A 22,143-nucleotide genomic window follows, 5' to 3' on the forward strand; every position below is an offset into this window, starting at 1 on the left:
AAAGAGTTATATCATATAACTCCCACTTCTTTTAGATCATAAGCTTGCAATCATGTAAGTTTCTTGTATTTATGCCTCATAATATACATATCAATTTTAAGTTATGTGAGTTTGGCATCAAACCTAATAGTACACACCAATTTTGATTTTAAGAATTAAGCAATTTAACCCGAGGCTTCACCTTATGTTCTTTTTGTGCATGTGCTACACTTTCTCGAGCACAAAATCTTATGATATGCACTAAGGTGTTCATGATTGGCTAGTGAACAGTGGTGAGATGGTTATTTATGCCTTTCTCTAAAAGTTCAAGTCAAACATTTAAAAACATGTGACTTCAAGATTAAGACATAGTAATCAAAAACCATAAACATCTTTCCCACACAACATGCACTGCAAAGCTTCAACTAGTAAAGTGCAATAAATAAGCTCATCAAAGCTAAACAAGGTACAAAAGACATGTTATGTGAAAATAAATTGACCAACCTTGTTCTCAAAAACCAAAAAGAATAGTACAAAACAAAATGTGCTTCCTTTTTTTTTTTTAATTTAAAAAAAACACCTAGAATGAAATGCATGAATGTTATGCTATGCAAATCCTAGAAACAAAAAAAAAAAACAAAAAAAAACAAAAAAAAAAAACAAAACCAAAGAACAATGGTTACAAAGGGTAGAGCAATGAAGCACAAGGACCATGTCAGAAAGACTCAGTTATATCGAGTCTTTTGCATCCAAAACCTTTTAGATGCACCATGAGCATTGGAGTTCTTATTCACATGAGAATGATTACCAACTCCAGGATTGGAATAAAGGTTTAAAGCTTTTACCAAATCACCAATAAGTACCATAGGATCAAGTGCTTGAGGCACAGGTACTTTTGGTTTGTTTGCTCTCTTAGTAACTTGCAACTTGTAGCAGTTTGGACGGATATGTCCAGACTTTCCACAAAAGTGACAAACCCATGCAGGCTTATCATATGTCTTGTCCTTAGATAGGGTAGGCTTCTTAGACTTAGACTCTTTCAGATCAACCATAATCTTCCTAGATGATGAACCTTCTAAGGATTTAACAACCTTACTCACAGGGGGTTTGACAGTTTCACTCTCTATCTCACTCACAGAAAGTTCAGAAGAAGAAGACGAAGGAACAAACTTTATGGAATGGGGAGTGGACACAGAGATGCTTTCAACATAACCTAATCCAGTTTTGTCAAAAGAAGACTTTTGGACACTCAGCATTTGATCAAGTTTAGAACTAGCAGATCTAGCAACAGATAAATCAAGTTCCAAAGATTTAACTTTATCAAGTAAAAGCATATTTTTAGTTTTCACATTGTTCAAAAGTTCATTAGCATCAAACAGTTTAACAAGCAAATTTTTATTTTCAAGCTCAAGAGATTCAATTTTCTTCAGGCCAAGTTCAACATTCATAGCATCCTTTACAGCAACTTTGCAAAGTTTATTATAGGTCTCTTGAAGATTTACATCTTCAGAGAGTTCCCCATCAAAAGGGTTCTCTTCAACAGATATGCTCTCATCAACTACAACAGTAGCGGTGAAAGCAATGAAGTTTCCATCCTTATCACAATCAGACTCATTATTAGAAACTTCACCATCACTAAGGGTTACAGCCATAGCCTTACCCTTAGACTTCAAATAGGTTGGACATTCAGATTTCATATGTCCATACCCTTGACATCCAAAACATTGAGAGCCCAAGGAATTATTGAAAGATTGACCTACTCTTTCTCTAGGTTTATCATTGTTGTTAACCTTAGTGGGATCATGCTTCCAAAAATTTCTAGGTTCAGTAGTGTTTGTGCCTCTTGCCTTTCTATTACTATTCCTGAGAAAGTTTCTAAAGTTCTTAACAAGGTAGGCAATCTCTGTAGCAGAGAGCTCATCATCAAATCCACCACCTTCAACAGCATCAACTGACTTAAGAGCCATTGATTTGGATTTGGTAGTTTTGGGTAGATCCAACTCATAAGATTGAAGAGATCCTACAAGTTCATCAACAAGGATGGAGTCCACATCCTTGCTTTCAGTAATGGCAGTCACCTTGGGTCTAAAGTCTTCAGTTAAAGATCTAAGAATCTTCCTAACAATTTTAGGTTGATCATAGATTTCACCCAAGTTAAAAGCAGAATTAACAATATCATTCAATTTAGCATAGAATTCATCAAAAGATTCATCATCAGACATCTTAATGCTTTCAAATTTAGAAGTCAATTGCTGCAATTTATTGATTTTGACAGCCTTTGTGCCTTCATGCACAGTCTGGAGGATATTCCAAGCAGTCTGAGCAACCTCAACATTAGAGATTCTCTTAAATTCCTCCATAGAAATAGCGTTAAAGATTGCATTCATAGCCTTTCTATTAAATGCAGCTGCTTCTTTTTTAAAAGTTTCCCACTCACTAACAGGAGTAGTGGGCTTCTCCCATCCGTATTCAACGGAGTTCCACACCCTCTCATCAATGGATTTCAGGAATACTTTCATCCTTACTTTCCAATAAGCATAATTATTCCCATCAAAGTGAGGAGGAATAACTAGAGAGTGTCCGTGTTCCATGACAACAGGGGTCAAGGATTAGCTCAGTGATCAAAGGATCAACAACAAAAGAGCTACCTGCTCTGATACCACTTAATAGTTTTTAGACCCCTTAAAAAATTGATTAAACCTAGGTAATTAGCCAAGTTGTTACTTAGTCCAATTAAACAAGTCTAGGTTATCACAATAATAAATATCAAATCATGCAAAGCAGCGGAAAATAAATAATACAAGATATGATCACCTAGGAAACGAAACTGGTAAAAACCTGAGGAGGATTTGACCTAGCTATCCTCAAGGTAAACTTGAATCCACTATCTTGAAAAAATCGAAATTCATACAATAAGACTTACAAGCCCCCACGCTCGACTTCTTATTACTACCAACCAGTAGAACTTACTGACACGACCACGTGCAAGCTCCGAATCCACGGACTCCTTCTTTCTTGGATTCACCACTAGATACAAGCACACCTGCTTGTGTTTTCTTTAAACTTCAATGGCAGCAACTGAATTGATCATCAAGGCGTAGATAAATCTTCTCCTTAAAAACCCTAAGTTTGTGTAAAGGAAAGCTCCTCTAGATCTCACAAGAGATTTACACAAATCGCAATTATGAGTAACACTAAAACGTGGTTACGGTTTGCCTTTTATACTTAGGACAATTAAGAAACCTTAAAAACGTTTTAAAACACTTAGGGCTGAGTTTGACGAATCTGCAGAAAAACATTCTGCCCGAGCTTCGATCGATTGAGCCTGTCTTTTGATCGATCGAGCCAGGCCGAAAGGCACAATGCTTCCTGCTTTAACTCGATTCCAACTTTACATAAAATCACAACTTTGAGCTAGACTAAAAACACTTCTAAAACGTTGTTTTGATCATAGTTTGCCAACAATACAAATTAGAGTTCTAAATACATAAAATCCTAAGACTTTAGAACCTAACAATATATATTTATTTATTTATTGAAATAGTGGTAATTTTGAAATAGTAAACCACCATTAACCGATATCGAAACATGTTGTTTCCTTAGCTGAATCGAACGGCATTTGGTACGAAATTGATTCACTTAATTGTCAGTGAACTTGAATACAAAAACTTAATTAGTAATTTTTCATTGTAAAAAGAAAAAAAAATGATATTTAAAAAAAAAAAGAATATATCAAAGATCAAATAAATATTATTTAATTAATATTTAATTAAAGGCATTTAGTTATTCTTACGAATATTACCTTGGTGATGCTTTGCTGCGAGAAAGTTTCATTTCTAATTTCCTGTGCTTTGTGGGTTTTATTCTTTTAATTTGGGGAATCTTTGTACAGACTGTTATTCTCAAGAATTTATTTTACGGGTGATTCTTTTTTACGAGAAATCTTCCACTTCGTTCTTTGGTTTGGGTTTATTTACACGATGATTTTATTTTTATTCTTAATCTTCACTGTCGTAATGGTTTTTTATTTTTTGTTATAGTAATTGTTGGTTGCAATTATAATTTATAAAGAACTCTTCTTTGGCGGAGGTCCCTCTTTTCTCGGTCTCCTTCAGCTTTAGCCAATACGGTTCTCCGCGGGACTCACTAGACAAGGTTAGAAGATTTGGACTAATTTTCTTCAGAACTTGTCAAAGAATACGACTGTGGAGAACTCCATGAAAATTATAACTTCATGAAGCCAAAATCACTTTTCATGCTATTTCCTATAAGGTGTTAAAAACCATCACGTTTTCTTCTATGCCTCTATGTGGTTGGTTCTTGGCATATAACGAGGGTGTCATATTTTCTCCTTCTCACGTAAAAGCTGATCTAACCTGCCAGGGTAGTTCTGGTATTTTCTCAACAACAAAGCCAAATGCGATTACGCACTTGGCAACGCAAATCAAATGAGAGAGACAAATATACGCAGTCAGTGACGTGAGGCACTGACTGCGTATATTTGTTAAAACTTCATTGAAAACGTGGCCTTCAATGTCGTGTACACAAAATTGACTTCTGCTCATTTGAAGAGTGTCGTGTGTAAACGTGTGATTTACCTTTAAAACAAATGATATTCTAACACTAACTACCTAGTCCCTATAAATATGTAGTGATCACATGCATCTTGAATCACACAGCATCAGAAATCATTTCAGTATCAAATATCATAAAAATAAACATGGAAGCCATCTTACTATATTTGTCTCTCACTCTTCTCAGCTTTCTTGTTGCTTTCAAGCTCATCCTCAAAACAAGAACTACTCGACCAAAACACCTCCCACCTAGCCCACCTTCTCTTCCAATTATAGGTCATCTCCATCTCATTAAAAAACCATTGCACCGTACTTTCCATGCCTTCTCACAAAAATATGGTCAAATATTCTCATTCAAATTTGGTTCACAACTTGTGGTCATTGTTTCATCCCCATCAGCAGTTGAAGAATGCTTCACAAAGAATGACATAGTATTAGCCAACCGTCCTCCCTTCCTACTAGGCAAGCACGTTTCCTACAACAACACCACCTTAAATCAATCCCCATATGGCGATCACTGGCGCAACCTCCGCCGCATTAGTACGCTTGAAATCTTCTCAAACAATCGCCTCAACAAGTTCTTAGGCATTCGAAGTGACGAGATCAAGCACTTGCTACGAAACTTGTCACGCAACTCTTGCCACGGTTTCGCCAAGGTGGAGCTACAATCAATGCTATTGGAGATGACATTTAACAACATAATGAGAATGGTGGCAGGGAAACGATACTACAGGTACGGTGAGGACGTGAAGGACGAGGAAGAAGCGAGACAGTTTAGGCGGATAATTAAAGAGTTAACAAGGTTCGGAGGGGCATCAAATCCAGCAGAGTTTGTGTCTGTCTTGCGGTGGATGGATTATGGAGGTTTGGAGAAGAAGTTAAAGAGTCTCTCCAAGAGGATGGATGAGTTCTTGCAAGCACTCATTGATGAGAAAAGGCATAAGGAGGAAGAGGGTAACACTATGATTGACCATATGCTTTCTTTGCAAAAATCACAGCCAGAGTACTACACGGACCAAATCATCAAGGGGCTTATATTGGTAAGTGCACTCAATAATTCTTCATCTCTTATTGAGAAAACTAGGAAATCATGTTTTTGTTTGATTCTTACATCTTAAAAGCAGTTACACAATTATCTGTTTTATTTTTCTTTAATAGCTTCATCGGAATTGCTATCTAGTGCGAAAAAGTGACATTCTAAGTCTCGGGGGAAAAATAAAAAAATAAAAAATCTGCAGTAACATTAGACTAACTAGTTACATATCATCATCATCGTGTTGAATGTTGCAGAACATATGAACAAACCATTTTTATTTAATATATTGTTGTTTTATTCTAAACATCTCATATATAATGCACAGGCATTGGTACTTGCTGGGACGGATACATCAGCAGTCACATTAGAGTGGGCGATGACTAATCTACTTAATCATCCTAATATATTGAAGAAAGCTAGAGATGAGATAGATAGTCAAATTGGAGAAGATAAATTGATTGAGGAATCAGATGTTTCCAAGTTACACTACCTTCAGAGTATTATCTCAGAAACCCTTCGATTGTATCCAGCAGCACCATTGTTAGTACCCCATATGTCTTCCGCTGATTGCACCATTGGAGGATATGATGTACCAAGTGGCACAATGTTATTGGTCAATGCATGGGCCATACATAGAGATCCTAAAGTGTGGGATGATGCAACTAGTTTTAAGCCTGAGAGGTTTGAAAATGGTGAGAGTGAAGGACGTAATCTAATGCCATTTGGGATTGGGAGGAGGACTTGTCCTGGGGCGGGCCTCGCCCAGCGTACAGTGAGCCTGACTTTGGGTTCGTTAATTCAAAGTTTTGAGTGGGAAAGGGTTACCACAGAAGAAGTTGATATGCATGAAGGTAGTGGGCTCACTATGCCTAAAGCCATGCCATTGGAGGCCATGTGTAAAGCACGCCCAATCATGCATAAGCTTCTTTCTAAGTCAACAGATGATGTTTGAACTATCTCCTCAAGTTACTTTTGAGAGACTTGCTTAGTTATTTGCTGATAATTTTAATCACTTAATAACCTAAAATAAACCATTACATATTCAATTTGAAAATTGAATTATTGAATCTATATGGAGTTGTATCCCTTTTTGTTTTGTTTTTTTGTTTTTTGTTTTTGTTTTGGGTGTGGTGTTGTTGTTTTGGCTTGTACTGGATGGAGATTTGTATATTTGTTTAAGGAATAAGAAAGAATTTGGATAATTTTACTTTTCCCTTCCAAATTTTTATGTTAAATTAGGATATTTTGTTGTAGGATATAAAGAAAAAAGATCGTCTAAAATTTGATAGTAAACTGCAAAAACTCTTGTTTATTTACTAAATTGATAAGATGAATGTCTAGAAATTTGAGATATATATATATATATATATATGTATGTATGTAAGGTCCAAATTTGAGCTTCTAGCATAACAGATATACGGACTTAAGCCCAAAAAAGTCCAAACAATAAATTTGTAGAGAATGAGTTGGAAACCTGGGCTTTTGCTAATTAGATGATTGACCAATGGATTTTGATGATAAAGAAAGAAAGATAACAAAATTTTACTAGGGAAAAATGTTCTCGGATTTTATCCAAGGAGACTGATTGGAGACTGACTCTTAAATATTGCTCTTGAAGCTTTGTTACAAATCTGGGTCCCAGGTCGAGCATCTAATTTTGTTATGCTAGAAACTCAAATCTGGACCTTACAATATATATATATATATATATATATATTTATTTATTTATTTATATAAATGCAGTTGCATCTTTCATTATTTATAGTAATATTATCAAAAGAAAATAACTAAGAAAGATTTTTTTTTAAAAAGGGAAAGACTAGTGAAGAAGAAGAAAATTACCACTCGAGCTTATTCCAGTCAACTTTTATGTCTAGGCCTGTCTTCTTTGTTGTCCCTTTTGTTTTGGCTAAGCTCTCTCTCTCTCTCTCTCTCTCTCTCTCTCTCTCTCTCTCTCTCTCTCTCTCTCTCTCTCTCTCTCTCTCTCTCTCTCTCTCTCTCTCTCTCTCTCTCTCTCTCTCTCTCATGGAGAGATTGTGTGACTACTAAGTGTAAAAAATAAGGAGAAAAACTACGTTTTTACACAAAGCCTTCCTCCATATATACAAGAGTGTAACCCATACACATGAAATGAGGTTTACCAAGCCCAATGAAAAAATAATCACAAATCAATAATTGGGTTATTTGGTCTTCTCTCTTTATCTTTTAAAAATTCAAACTACTCCAATATTATATTACAAATGCAAATAATTAAGGATTATGTTGCTTGACATTAAGCTAAAAATCATAGTCCCTCCCACTTGGGAAACATAGGTTATTCACAATTTTTATTTTTAAAAGGAAAAACATGAAAATTAGGATGAAAGCTGTGTGGTTTCAATAGATATCCAACACCCTTTTGATCTTGGTACATGGAGTAATAAACCTCTCAATTTTATTCAATGGGACAGGTAGAAAGATTGCAGGGATGTTCAGTGGCTTTATTATTTACCTTAATCCTTAATTATTTACATTTTTAAAATAATATCGAAGAAGTTTGAATTTTTAATAAATAAAGATAAAAGACCAAATAACTCACTTATTGGTTTGTGATTATTTTTGTTGTTGGACTTGGTACACTTGAATTCAAGTGTAAGGATTACAATCCTATATGGAGTAAGGGTTTGTGCAACAATAGAGTTGTTCTCTTGTTTTTGCACTTAGTAGTCACAATCTCTCTATGAGAGAGAAACAGAGAGAGAAGGGACACGAGAGAAAACTAATCATAGATAAAAGTTGACTAGAATAAGCTTGATCGGTAATTTTCCTTTAAAAAAAAAAAAATCTTTCTCATTTATTTGCTTTGGATAATATTATTGTAAATAAGGAAAGATGCAATTGAATCTAATAAAAAAAAAGAGTCAAATTCAAGATGCGTATCATTTATAAAAAAAAAAAAAAAAAACAAAACAAAAAGTAATATTTTATCCCAAAATATGTCTCAAATTTCTACACTTCCATCTCACAAATTTATAAAATAAACCAGTGTTTTTGTAGTTAAGTTTCAAATTTCGAACTACTTGATTTATTTACATCCTATACCAAAAGGATAAAAGAATGGGTTTGATGGATGTGTGGTGTAAGAGGATAAAAGAACACATAGTTGGGGTATATACTGAGTTTGTAGTGTGATATTGAGGCTTGTTAGCTAAATTTTCCTATAAGGCAAGCCAAGTATTAAAAGTTTAGTATTGTTCATTTAACTTTATTTTGAACACTTGGTAAGCTCAAAATAATCATCAAATTAGAAGAAGAAAAAATGATATTAATTTATGAACTTATAAAAATTAGATTCACAAATATTAATTGTTAAAATTTATATATAATTTATTATTATTATATATATATATATATATATATGTATATCATGGATTGTCCATATTACCAATTTTTCTTTTTCTTTTTTAAATTATTTTCCTTTATCCTCCAGATACATATGTGAACCCAAAATTATCAAATTTGGAAATCAAACAATTGAAATAGTTTCACAAATGCAATTTTCATTGATGAATTTGTAAGTACAATTATATGTATTTGGATTCTAATACAATAGAATAATCATCTAATTCTATCTTCTTTTAATCTTGGCTCGATCAAGAGATCTTCGTCACTTTGGTTGGGAGATAGACAGATAGACCAAGTGGTCTTCACAATGAATCTTTGGTTTTGAGCTTGTTAGAGATTTGTTGTTCTTCAAGTGTTCTTTGAAGATTTTTCGAATGAAAAGGCTTTTGGATGAAAATTCTTTGGAGCTTTGGAGGCTTGATCCATTGAGCTTCAATGATTTAGGGCTTTTTGAAGTTTGTGGAGGCTTTTGAGTTTGATTCCAATAGAACTTCGAGTCTTGGAAGAGTGATTTGAATGAATTTCTTTGAATGGTTTTAAGTGTTTTTAAGGTAGAATTTCTCCAGACTTTTGATGTCTAGAAAAGTTGATGGACATATATGAGGGGGTGCCCTCTATTTTTAGTGGCTTCAGAGAAAGAATTCTACTCTAAATTGATCTACTTGAGGAGAAGTAGTGGATTTTGATTGTCCCAAAGTCAAAGAGACCCCTAGGACTTGTTGTTATCTCTATTTTTACAAATTTATTTTGATAAAGACAATAATCAAACAAAGAGTCCCACTAGGATTTATTACTTGTAGATAATTGTCTCTATTTTTTTTAGTAAAGATAATTATCCATTAATTTTGAATAAGAAATTTATCTTTATTCTATGGGCCAAAGACATGTGGAAAATTTTCATTTGCCAATGTGATATCATCTTGGATTTCACATGTCCTCATTTGATTTAATTAATTAATTTAATGACACATAGATTTGGAATATCTCATTAAATTTTGACATGGCATATTGTAATTGGGTTAATTAATTTTTTGCCTTCTACAGCGTTTAAAATAAATAAATAAATGCAAAATGAATAATGTTAATGTAAATTTACAGAGTTATTGTAATAACAATGTATTTTTACAAAACTTTATAAAGACTATTGTGTATGAATTTTAGGCTTGATTAGTTAAAATGTTATACTTTTTTATTATGCAAGCATTGATGTGAGTGCTCTTAAGCATTGCTCGTAATTTAAAGCTTTCATGACAATGATAATAGGGATATACACACATTTATATATCTATATATATATATATATATATATTCTTTTTACAAGTTAGTAAAGCAGTAAGTTGTGATTAGTGGCAATATAGATCACTAATATCATCACATTTTCATCTATCAATCACACCTTGCCGAAATAGCAAGTTGTAAAAAAAATGTGTAAAACAAATATTGTACATAAATTTACTCGTATTTAGAGTATTTACAATAAAGCAGGACAAAAGGGCCTTATGCTCTTTTCACCCAAATTATATAGCCTTATGCCCCCCTTCCTAAACTAATTAGGGAAATACCCCTCTTTTGTAACTTAATTTTCTCAAAATCGAATTAAAAAAATAAAAAATACACATGCCTAGAAACATATGCACACGTAAGTCACGTCATCAAAAGCACCTAATGTGTGAAACTCCTAGGGGATAATTTTTTCTTAGCGGCCACAAACATGTGAATATTTCTGGAATTGTGTTTCTATGTCAAGATGTATGTGCATTTTTGAAGGTGCGTACACATGCTTGTAAAGATGCGTACGCAACCTCCTCCATGCATACGCAGCTTAAACTAGAAAAATACCGAATCCATTTTATGATTGTTTGATCTATTTAGTTTGATATTTTTCATATTCAGTTATTTAGTTTGACCATGAACATCTAGGGTTAGGATGAGAAATATAAATTAGTTGCGTTCCCTAATTTTCACCTTGACTTTTCCATAATGATATATTTAACATGTTATATTTCCTTTTAATACATGGTTTTATTACTGATTAATTTGATTGTAAATATTTGATTCGGATATAATTTGATATTTGACTTGACTTGTTTTATTTGAATTTCTTTTCTTTTATACCATGATGTGATATAATATTTTCCCTGTGTGTGAGGTTATAATTGATTCAATTGCATGATTGGACTTTTGGGCTTTGTTAATAATCTTCTTTAACTAAATGTGGTCTTTCAACATTAGTAAAGATCAGTCCACGAGTTAAGTAGGGTTGGGTGCCTAACACCTTCTCATCGACATACCTTAATTCGGGACTTAGAATTTTGTATATAGACCTCCATTTTGGTTCTTAAACCTAAACTAAGTTTCAAATCCCCCCCTACCCCCACCAAAAAAAAAAAAAAAGTGGACCATGCAACCCGCAAGTGTGGGGTGGTGTGCCCACAATGCATATATTTCAAGTTGCTAAAAATTTAAAAGTTAAGTTAAAAAAACTCTTTTTTAGTTTATTTATTTAATAAATCAGTGAGATTGAAGTCTAGAAATTTGTGACATATTCTGATATAATTTTTTTCCTCTTAAATTATATGCTTCTTTAATTGAATTAGATTGTATATAACATTCAGTTGCATCTTTCCATATTCACAATGATATTCCTCAAATAAAATAAATGAGAAGAATTTAAAAAAAATGGTAAATTTTTCCAACCTACCTTAAGGTTTGGGTTAATCAACCAGGTCTAAAACATTTCTAACAGATCAACTTGGTCCTTAAAACACAAATGACGTTACAACACTGTTTCTCTCTCTCTCTCTCGCTCTGTCTCTTCAGACAACCCACAAACACAATGCTAATTGTCTTTCTATTTCTCAATGAATTTTCTTCCTGTAATCCTATTCGATCCTTTGGCTTTAACCCATTTTACTTTGAATTTCCAAAAACAAAATGATATCTTTTCTTCTTCTTTTTTTTCCCCCCTTAAAATAAAATTAAAAGAAAAAAACAATAGTACTAATGACTGTGTTTGGTTAGCCTTGGAAATCAAAAGGAAAAGTCAAAGAAATCTTATCCATTCCATGTTTGGTAGCCAAGAAAATCAAAAGAAAAAGCCAATTAAAGTCTTATCTCCATTCACTTCTTGGTAGCCAAGAAACCAAAAGGAAAAACCTCTTCTCCTTCACAAAGAAACCAAGAAATCTCAATGGCCTAAATGGTAGAAAAGTGGGGAGGAGTGGAAACATAGGATGATAGAAAATGAGGAGGGGAAAGAAAAGTGGGCAGATAGAAAATATTTAGTTTTCTCTCATTTGTGTTTGGTTGGGAGGATGGAAAAGTGGAGAGATGGAAAACTTATTTGTTTGGTTGAGAATAAAAATGAGAGGATGGAAAAGTGAAGTTGGTATAAATTTACAATTATGTTCCCCATTAAATAAAATGAAAAAAAGAAAACATTTTTTAGCAAAAATAATTGTGGAAGTGCAAGTGGATGAAAAAAAAAAAGGCACCTACGCATCAACGAAGCCTATGTGCAAGTGCACATGGACATTTTAGTTAGCCTTGGTGTACAAATTTTTGGCTCAATCTCCCCCTCCAGTTTTCTCAATCCCCATTTTGGGGAGAAAATTTTGTGGTGGTCCTTGGGAGAAAACACCAGGGCCCCACCTTTTTTTTTTCCTTCCTCTCCACCCAACCAAACGCACCATAAAAACGTTTTCCCTCCCATTTTCTCTACAAAATTTTCCATCCTCCTTAAAATCTACTTTACCAAGCACACCCTAAGTCCTTAACCCAACCGAATTGGATCCACCACAAAATGTTGACCTAACCCAAATCTAGCCATTAACAAAGAGGAAGAGATGTGAGAAAGAAGACCCATCAATGGTAAGATTCGGCCATTCAAAGAAAAACTAAATAGAACAAGCAAAGGAAAAAGAAAGTATATAGAGAAAGTTAGGTGAGACTAGAGGAAAAAGAACAAAAATGAGAGAGATGCACCACAAAATCCATAGCCCTAAACACAACCACAAAACCAATAACCCAAAATCCACTATCACCACCAATGACCCACAAGCTACCACTAATCCAAAGGAAATCCAAATCCAAAAAAGTTACAGCTATCCACATCACTACAAAAATATGGACCTATAGCGACGTTTGTGAAACGCCGCTATAGGTCCAAAAAACACCACTATAGACCCATTTGGACTATAGTATCGTTTTCCCTAGTGGCGGTTACAAAAGTCACTATTGTACCGTGACTATAGACCTATAGAGGCATTTTACAAAAACACCACTCTTGGTACATACCCTATAGCAGTGTTTTAAAAACGCCACTATAGGACAAAAACACCACTCTTGGTACATACCCTATAGCAGCGTTTTAAAAACACCACTATAGGTCCTATAGTGGCGTTTTTAAAACACTACTGTAGACCCTTATTTTTTTTTTTCAAAAAAAAAAAAAAATGGTTCTAGCATAGATTTAAAAAGCCACTATAGCCAAAAACAACCAACAAAAAATAAAATAAAATAAAATAAAATAATTTGATTACCAAAAATTAATTTTTGGTAATAAATTTTTTTTTTAATTTTTTTAAAATTGAAAGCATAAAATTATGAAACATAAAATTGAATGTTCTTTTGATTAAGTCGAACATAAAATTTGATTACATAATTTTCATAATTTCATATAAATTAAATAGATTTTAAAATTTATGAAACATAAAATTAAATGCTCTAAAATTTTAAAAATTCCATAAACAGATAATAAAAAAAATAAAACAACAACCCATCAAAAAGAAGAAAAAAAGAAAAGAAAGTAAGACAACAATAACAGATCTAAATGCTCTAAAATTTTAAAAATTCCATAAATAGATAAAAATAAAACAACAAACCATCAAAAAAAAATAATAATAAAACAACAATAATAGATCTAAATAGACAAAAAAAAATTGAAGAACTAGAAAAATCAAACACAAACACGATAAACGACCCAGAAACATCAAAACAAAACGATGAACAACCCAAAATAATATATCACTCCTCTCTAATTTCTGTCACTCTCCACACCTCCACATAGCAACCACTCTCTCAACCACACCAACTCCACACAACAACCACCACGACCTCAAACCTAGCAAATACCAGCCCACAAATCAGCCAAAAACCAACCACAAACCCAACCACAACCCATTATAAAAACTATCATAAAACCCAATCACCACCACATAGCAACCACCATGACACCATACCCGCCACAAACCAATTACAAACCTATTAAAAAAAAACCAAACAAACCCAGTACCACCAAGCCACCACCATCCCCATTGCCCACCAAAATCCTACTAGAACCAAAAACACAAATTATAAAATAAAAAATACAAAAAACAAAACCCAGAATTGGAACCTAACCCCATCACCACCGTTGCCCAGCATTGGAACCCAACACCACCACCACCATTACCCAGACACAACCATGATTCCACCATTGCTTCACAATCTCCACGTTTCCACCACAAAAGCTCCACCAAGCTGATTGATTTCCATGCCTCCATAACCTCAACCCACCTCAAAAATCGAGTTTGAGAGATCATTTTTTGGGTTTGCAGAGATAGAGAGAGAGACGATTTGGCCATGGAATGGAGAAGAGAATGGTGTTGGTGGCGGTGAGTGGTAGAGCATGTGAGCTCTGGCCATGGAAGAGAGAAGAGAATGAGAGGGAGAACTGAGAGAGAGGAGAGATGTAGAGTGAAAGAGATGGGAGAGTAAATGTGACAGAAAAGTGAGAATAATTCATAGCAAAAATTGTTATTTTGAACTTTGAATGGGTTGTAGTATTCCGAAAAGCAAAAGAAGGAAAAGCAAAAGGAGAAGAATGGGGGTAGGTGAGGTAGATGGGGAAAATATATTGCCAAAAAGATAATGGGGATAGGTGGGAAGGTGGGAGAGTTAATGAGGTAGGTGGGAAAAGTAAAAGGTAAAAAGTGTAAATGCACTTTTAATCCTTATATTTGCACATTTTTCTATTTTTGTCCCTACAATTTCATTTCACCACTTTTAGTCTCTAAATTAATTAATGCGTGTTATTTAGGACCTTTTCGTCAATCAATAGACAAAAATAGTCCACGTGGCTGACAGAGGACTTAAAATATAAATAAAAATCCACTGTGGCACTCATCACCCACGCCATGTGGGTTTCTCGCCCCTTTTATTTCACATATGACCCTCACATGTTTGCAAGCCAACCTCCACTACCAAATAAATCCCCCAAATCAATACCAAAAACCCTATATCACCTCCCACCAAAAATTCAAGCTTGGACCTCCACCCACATAGCTAATCCTCACTTCTCCAAACCATGATCAAAACAGTCTTCAAAGCCCTAGACTAGAATGGAAGCAAGCTCTTCAACAAGTTCAAGTAAGAGGAGGAGAGCACCAATGAGATGCTATTGGTCTGAAAAACCTGTCTTAGTTGTGTTGTGGACAGCAGACAATCCTGGCAGAAGGTTCTATGGTTATCCAAACTACTGGGTATGTCAATTTCAGTAATTTGTTTCAGTGTAGGGTTTTCCAATAGTTTACTATATTAAATTCAGTATTTCGTTTTAATTTGTTGCTACAACAGTTAATGTATTTTCATTTTTCAGAGCATTATTTGCATTTTAGGCAAGGCAAAAGTGTAGGTTCTTCCAATGGCATGATGATGAGATATGTGATCATAGTAAGGTGCTTATCCCATAGTAAAGGCAAAGGATCATCACACTTGAGGCTAAGGTGGCAAACTGTAAGAAGAAAGAGAAGTTTTTAGTTGTGGCTTTGGAATTGTTAATGGTGATCTGTGAAATTCCGTGTTTGGTTAGGTAGGGGGTGGAAATAACTTGTGTGGGTTACGATAGTTGGTAGTGCATGAAGGGTTGGCAGTGTTAATGTATGTAGAGCTAGCAGTGTGTTCAATTTTTGTATGATTAGTTATTAGCAATGAAACACCCGCTTTATGTTGTGAAATGAATACCTTTCTCCTTAAATGTGTGGACTAGTAGTGCGATAATGTGATAAACATTTTTCTATAAATTGAAAACATGAAATAGAAAGAAGAAGCACAATCCTGATCCCCCATGATTTGAGCACCATGTGTTAGGAGTGATTAAAGTGTTGTTGTGTTAGAGTGGACTAGGTGCTGCTATGCTGCTATTGTGTGCTATTGTGTTAATCTGTTGTAATCAATATTGTTAGCAGGGCATTAGTTGGGTAGTTAGTAATTATAATTATGGATTGTTCAATTAGTTACAACTATGTATAGTGATTGGGTGAATAGTTAGTTAGTTAGAGGTAGTTATAGTTGTTGTATAATATAGAAATTAACCAATTTACAAATTAATAACAAGTGTGCAGAAAATGAACAAAAGCTACAATATAGAATTGGAAAAACTATCTAAGCCAAATTAAAATCACAACCCACAGCAAATGATAAAAGGCAAAGATGAAAGGGAAGGAAGATGCAAACACAAAGACAACACGCGATGTGTTATCGAAGAGGAAACCGAAGCCCTCAGCGTAAAACCTCTCCGCCGCCCTCCAAGCGGTAACAATCCACTAGAAAATGTAGTTGGGATACATGGACAGCAATAGACCCTCCAAGCCTAATCTACCCAGTGCACCTAAGCCCTCCAAGCTTCTTGCTCCAACGAGGTTGCGTCGAATCTTTTTCTTTTCTAGCTTCCCGGATTCCGCTACTTGACCATAGCATCAACCAATGTAGATTGGTTCCTTCCTAACTGCTTCCCAGAACACCAAACAGCCCTCTCACAGTAATGAATATGGTGAGAACAAGGTTTTGGTAAAATGCCTCTCAAGGATTTGACAATGGAGAGGAAGAGAGTTGAGGAATTTGAAGAGACTCTAATGTATAGATTGTAGGTGAATCAATCTTGTTTTACTCTAGGGTTTCTCTGTCAAAATTCTCTCTGAAAGCTCTACTTCATATGTGGGTATAAGGGGTATTTATACTGAGGTGAGAGGAGAATGTGAAACGTCAGGTTTTTCAAAACAGGGGTGGCTCGCGGCTTGGCCTCGCGACTTGACTGAGTCGCGAGATCTAGTCGCGAGATAACCGTATGGCCAGTTGTCCTGTTTTGTCCTGTAGTGCTCCAGCTAGCATGACTGTTCATCTTCCGACATGCTTGGCACGTGTGCTGCATCTGGCAGCTTGCAGCCGCGAGTCACCCACGAGATCAAGCCGCGAGTCTATGTTTTCTTGCACACTCTTGAGCATTCAACACTCTATCTCACTCACTACCCTTACAACAAAACCCACCTAAATACAGGGTTACTAAATGCTGAAATACAAGCAAATTTGGCACGGAATAAAGCCAATAAGATGGTTGACTAAATTCAACCTTACAATCTCCCCCTTTGGCTATTCCGTGACAAAACCCTAAAATAGACTCTAGACTTAACATGTGAGTTGGGAACAATTGAGCAAAACTCACTCACACCTAACTCTAGAAGCTATGAAGCACTTGAATCATAAGAACATGAAACTCCTGAAACACAACAATACACCATGATCATTGTATGCCGAAAAACATGAAATGCATATGAAACAGGCTTAAAGTGATCAAGAAAAGATGAAGTTAAGAACCAAATCATGGCTTGATCAAACAAGTAATCACTACAAGGTAGTGATCACAGTGCTCATTCTCACTTGGAATGAACACTTGAACATACAAGTTAACAAGAACAAAGCAAGTGACTTGTATGCCCAACACTCAACCAATGCATAATACACTAAGTATATGCATCTAGGAACAATCCTACAAGGGCACAAGAGTAACAGTACTAAAAAGAAAATGCAAGGCATTTAGATAGAAATACTGATTTAAACCAAGCATAAAAGGCTGCATAAAGCATGATACAAACCATAAAACCTACAAATATGCATAAAAGATAACCCTAAAAGCTTACATAAGCAACATGGGTACAAAGAACAATATATATTGAATAACATCAACAATATATATAAAGAGTAAACCAAGTTTATAAGTTAACAAAAATACACCAAAACCACAGTGTATCAAACCCATAGAAACACTAAATATCCAAAAACATAAACCTATAATTTTAAAGGATAAGTCTTAAAACAAAAGTATGTATGTATTCCCCCTATTACTATGCACACTTCCCTTTGAGCTTTGTCTCCCTTACTGAATGCTCTCCCCCTTTTTGGCACGAATAGCTAAAGGCTGTCGTCTAACTTCCATTGAATAGCTTCTAGCTGATTCTCCAATGTCTCGAGTCGCATTTGAACATGGTTGTTGGTGGAGTAGAGAAGTGTCACCATCTCATCAATGCGTTTCTGAATATTTGCAAGCAAACTACCCACTCTATCAGTTTGAGGATCAGTCTGTGCTTGCGGAATGCTAGTTTGTGGAACATCAGGGATGACACGCGAAGTAGGTGTGGTATGTACAGGTGTCTCTGACTCAGGAGCAGATGGAGTAACTAGAGAGATGTGTGCACTCTTTGGTGTTTTAGAGGAATGACTTCTGCTGGCTTGTAGAGTGTACATGGAAATTGGACGCTGACGGGTCAACATTTTTCCATCTGAGGGAGGAACAATGCCTTCACGAAGAATGAACTTCATGATGAGACTGCAAAATGCAATACATCCTCGAGCTGCAGTTCGAGCCGCGGTCTTCCTCATGGTTTGAAAGATGTAAGGACAGATATCAATGGGGGCTCCTGTAATAAGTTCACAAAGGAATTGAGCTCTCCCAAGATTTATGAAGGTAGTGTTGGACAGTGGGTAGAGATTAGAGAACATGATCAACTTTAGTGTGGTTAGCTCTGGTGCAAACTTTGCGGTGCTGATGGATGTGCCTATATTGGATACTTCATGATCAGATCCTAGAACTTGTAGAATGTCTTGAATCTCTGGAGTTCGATCATCGTACGAAGTTAGATCCATATTCTGAGGTCTAGTGATGCAGAGAATATTGGCGATGGAGTTCGGGGAAATGCCAAACTCTTTTCCTCTGATCCAGAAAATTAGTTCAACTCCAAGATCACTCGTATTAGAGTAGCATTCCTTAACCAGTTCATCCATTGGATCGACAAAATTCTCAAATAAGTTTGCCCAATCTCGTGGCTCAAAGATTTGAGGGATAAATGTGGTCCCTAAGGTGTCAAAATCAACCACCCGTTCCACTATAGGAGTTGACTTGTCAAAGATGTTTGAGTAGATGTGTGAGGTAAGCGGGGTTCTGAACCTCTCCAAATTGGAGTCTTGAGATGACTGAGATGAGAGTCAAGTCCTTTTAGCAACTGGGGTTGCTGGATCGTCAGCAACAATGTCCTTGCCCTTAGAGGATCGATGAGACATCTGCAAGAGAATAGGCACACAGCAAAGAACCAAAAACAGCACCACACAAGATAAATATCAACATGATTAGATGCAAATAAGAGTGTAAACCAGAGATTTTATACACAAATACAAGCTTAAGACAGGTCAGATCCAAACAAAACCACAATCAATACTAAAGTGCACAATGAGTCAGGTGCAACAAAATGGCGAAAGTACAATAGAGCATAGAGAAACACAAATTTAGAAATAACTGTCAATGAGACAGTCTACCATGACCATGATATGCACAGATTGACAACATTCGAACATTAAGAACGGATAGTATAGATAAGACCACATAAGATAGGAATAGGCATAAAGCATCAAAATGAAAGATCAGTGGAAACCACAAACACCCAAAAAGGAGCACATGGTAATGAGGCATAACATTCATAAAATGAAGTGTTTTAAAGAGATACTTTCAAGACGCAAGCACACACATGTTGTGTCAACACAAAACATAGTAATATGAGATAGGTAATCCAATGCCTCAAGCATACTACAACACACACACAAATGAATGGAGTAAGACACAAAAAGTACCAAACCCATTTAACAAAAGAGTTTGAAAATCAACAACAGCCAAAGCACAGAACAAAGAATAAGAACATTGTGACCAACAAAACAATACCATATGAAATCAGCATCAAACACAAACCACCATACCCAGCACACAAAAAGTAAAACGATTGAACACAATGTGACAAAAATAACAACCCAAACAACAAGAAAGTAACACACAAACCATAGCATATGAAGTGAGGAAGAGAAGACCCATACCTTTACTTGATGATTTTGAGAAGAAATTAAGCAACAATGGAGTTTGAAAATGGTTACATGGAGCATTTGGGAAGGAGACAATTGAGAGAGAAGATGAATAGTCGCAAAAAGTTCGAGGGAAAACTGAAAAAGATTTAAAAACTGCCCCTATTTTTGCCAAACACGCGTTTTTCGGGACTGAAGTGAGTTGCCAACAAGTCGCCAGGTCAAGCTGCCAAAACATTCAAAGACAAAATTCTGAAGAAATTTTCTAAGTGTTTTTCACGACTGGAAGGTCTACCCGCGAGGGAGTCGCGAGCTGAGCTGCGAAAATCTCTGAGTAACCCTCGCGACTAGACCTTTCACTCGCGAACAAGTCGCCAAAATTGACCCGCGAACTCGCGACTGAGGCCTGCAACTTGACTTACCCGCGATTGAGTCACCAAAACAGGGCGAAAATGATTTTTTGAAATTTTCAGTTTTTAAGAACAAAATACTTTCCAAAAACACTTAAAACACTCAAAAATTGAATATGGCATTTATTGAACATAAACTTGTGTGTTGTGTGTGGATATCAACAATGAGATAGTCCTTAGTCTAATGTGAAGCTTCAATGGTTAATTCAACCAAGGCATACATAATTAGCACTAGATCATGAGACCCATCTCAATTATAGAAGTATGCATATATGACTTCCCACAAAACTTGATTATAATAACTTGGAGCTTTACATTTGACTCCACTTTCAATCATAACATTTGATCTTTTTGATCCTTTTGAGACAATCACCTCTCCTTGTGAGAGTGATATTTGATATTTCACCTTGATGAGATAGCCTTTGGCTTTTTGAATAAACTTTCACTTTAATTTTTGGTCGCTTTCCCTTTTTTCTAGTCGAATACTAGTATATGCGACAGGCTTTTGCAGCTCAATATCTCTTTTCATTTGGAGATTTACATTTGGTGAGCTTCTTTTAGCAAAAACAAAAATAAAGAGTGGGAAGATATATAGACACAAGTCTATGCATGTCTCAAGATCAACATAACCATTCACTAATCATTCATGACAAGTTTGAAGATCTATTTACAACAATCACATAGATTTCAAGATTTCTCCCACAGTGATAAGAGTGCAAAGAAACAAGCTACGCTCGAAAATGCACAAAGCCATTAGCACAAAGGTATAAGGCAAAACAAGTTTTGAAACAAAACTCAACAATGTCAATCAAACTTTTTGATTTTCTATTTTTATGTGATTTTTGGATTTTTGACACATAAGAAGAAAAAGATTGATCAAAAATAAAAATGACCAAAAGAATGCACAAATCGACAAACAAACAACCATCAACAAAAACAATAAGCAAACAATCAAACACTGTCACAAAGCATAGGAAGAATTAATGCATGGACATGTTGTAATGCTTATGCATGAGTACCCTTTTTCACCCACACGTCACTTGCATTTAGGGTGATTTCCTTATAGGATTGGGTACGAGAGTTAGGGCTTTCAAACCTTCGTGTGAAGCTTTCCAAGCAGTTGGTAAATGCACCAATCATTTTCATCACGTTCATCATTCCGAGATCATTGTTTTGATCTCTTGATGGTTCACCAGCCCAATTTCTCCTATCATTTCTAGGTCCTCGTGACCTTTGAGGAGTTGCACTATTCATTACTCTCAGCTTTTGACAATTTGGTCGAGTATGCTCTTGAAGTCCGCAATGATGACACACATAATTTGATCTAGGACCTCTTTGTGGTCGTGGACGAGACTTGGCTCGGGATTCAGACCTGCCCACAGATTGATTTCGAGAATTCAACAACTGTTCGTTTCCTACATTCCTCTTCTCCTCTATCTTGGGCTTTTCAGCAGTTGGGCCAACATCAGCTGATTCTTTGGACTTTATAAACTTCACTTCTTTAGTGACATTTCCAGATGAGCTACTTCCTCCGGTATATCCCAATCTGGATTTGTCTGAAAAGCTCTTTTGAGATGAAATAACATCATCTAGCTTCTTGGTG

At 35.5% G+C, this 22,143-nt stretch overlaps 1 protein-coding gene across 1 annotated transcript; it reads left to right on the plus strand.

The window, feature by feature from the left end:
- Positions 1-4,645: 4,645 nt before the first annotated feature.
- LOC126693212 (cytochrome P450 81Q32-like) lies at positions 4,646-6,791 on the plus strand. The gene is made up of 2 exons (XM_050389118.1): positions 4,646-5,593; positions 5,915-6,791. The coding sequence occupies exons 1-2, from the start codon at positions 4,700-4,702 to the stop codon at positions 6,539-6,541; spliced, it is 1,521 nt and encodes a 506-aa protein (XP_050245075.1). The 5' UTR covers positions 4,646-4,699; the 3' UTR covers positions 6,542-6,791.
- Positions 6,792-22,143: the final 15,352 nt, after the last annotated feature.

The sequence above is a fragment of the Quercus robur genome, chromosome 7, assembly GCF_932294415.1.
Source record: "Quercus robur chromosome 7, dhQueRobu3.1, whole genome shotgun sequence".
NCBI classification, from domain to species: domain Eukaryota; kingdom Viridiplantae; phylum Streptophyta; class Magnoliopsida; order Fagales; family Fagaceae; genus Quercus; species Quercus robur.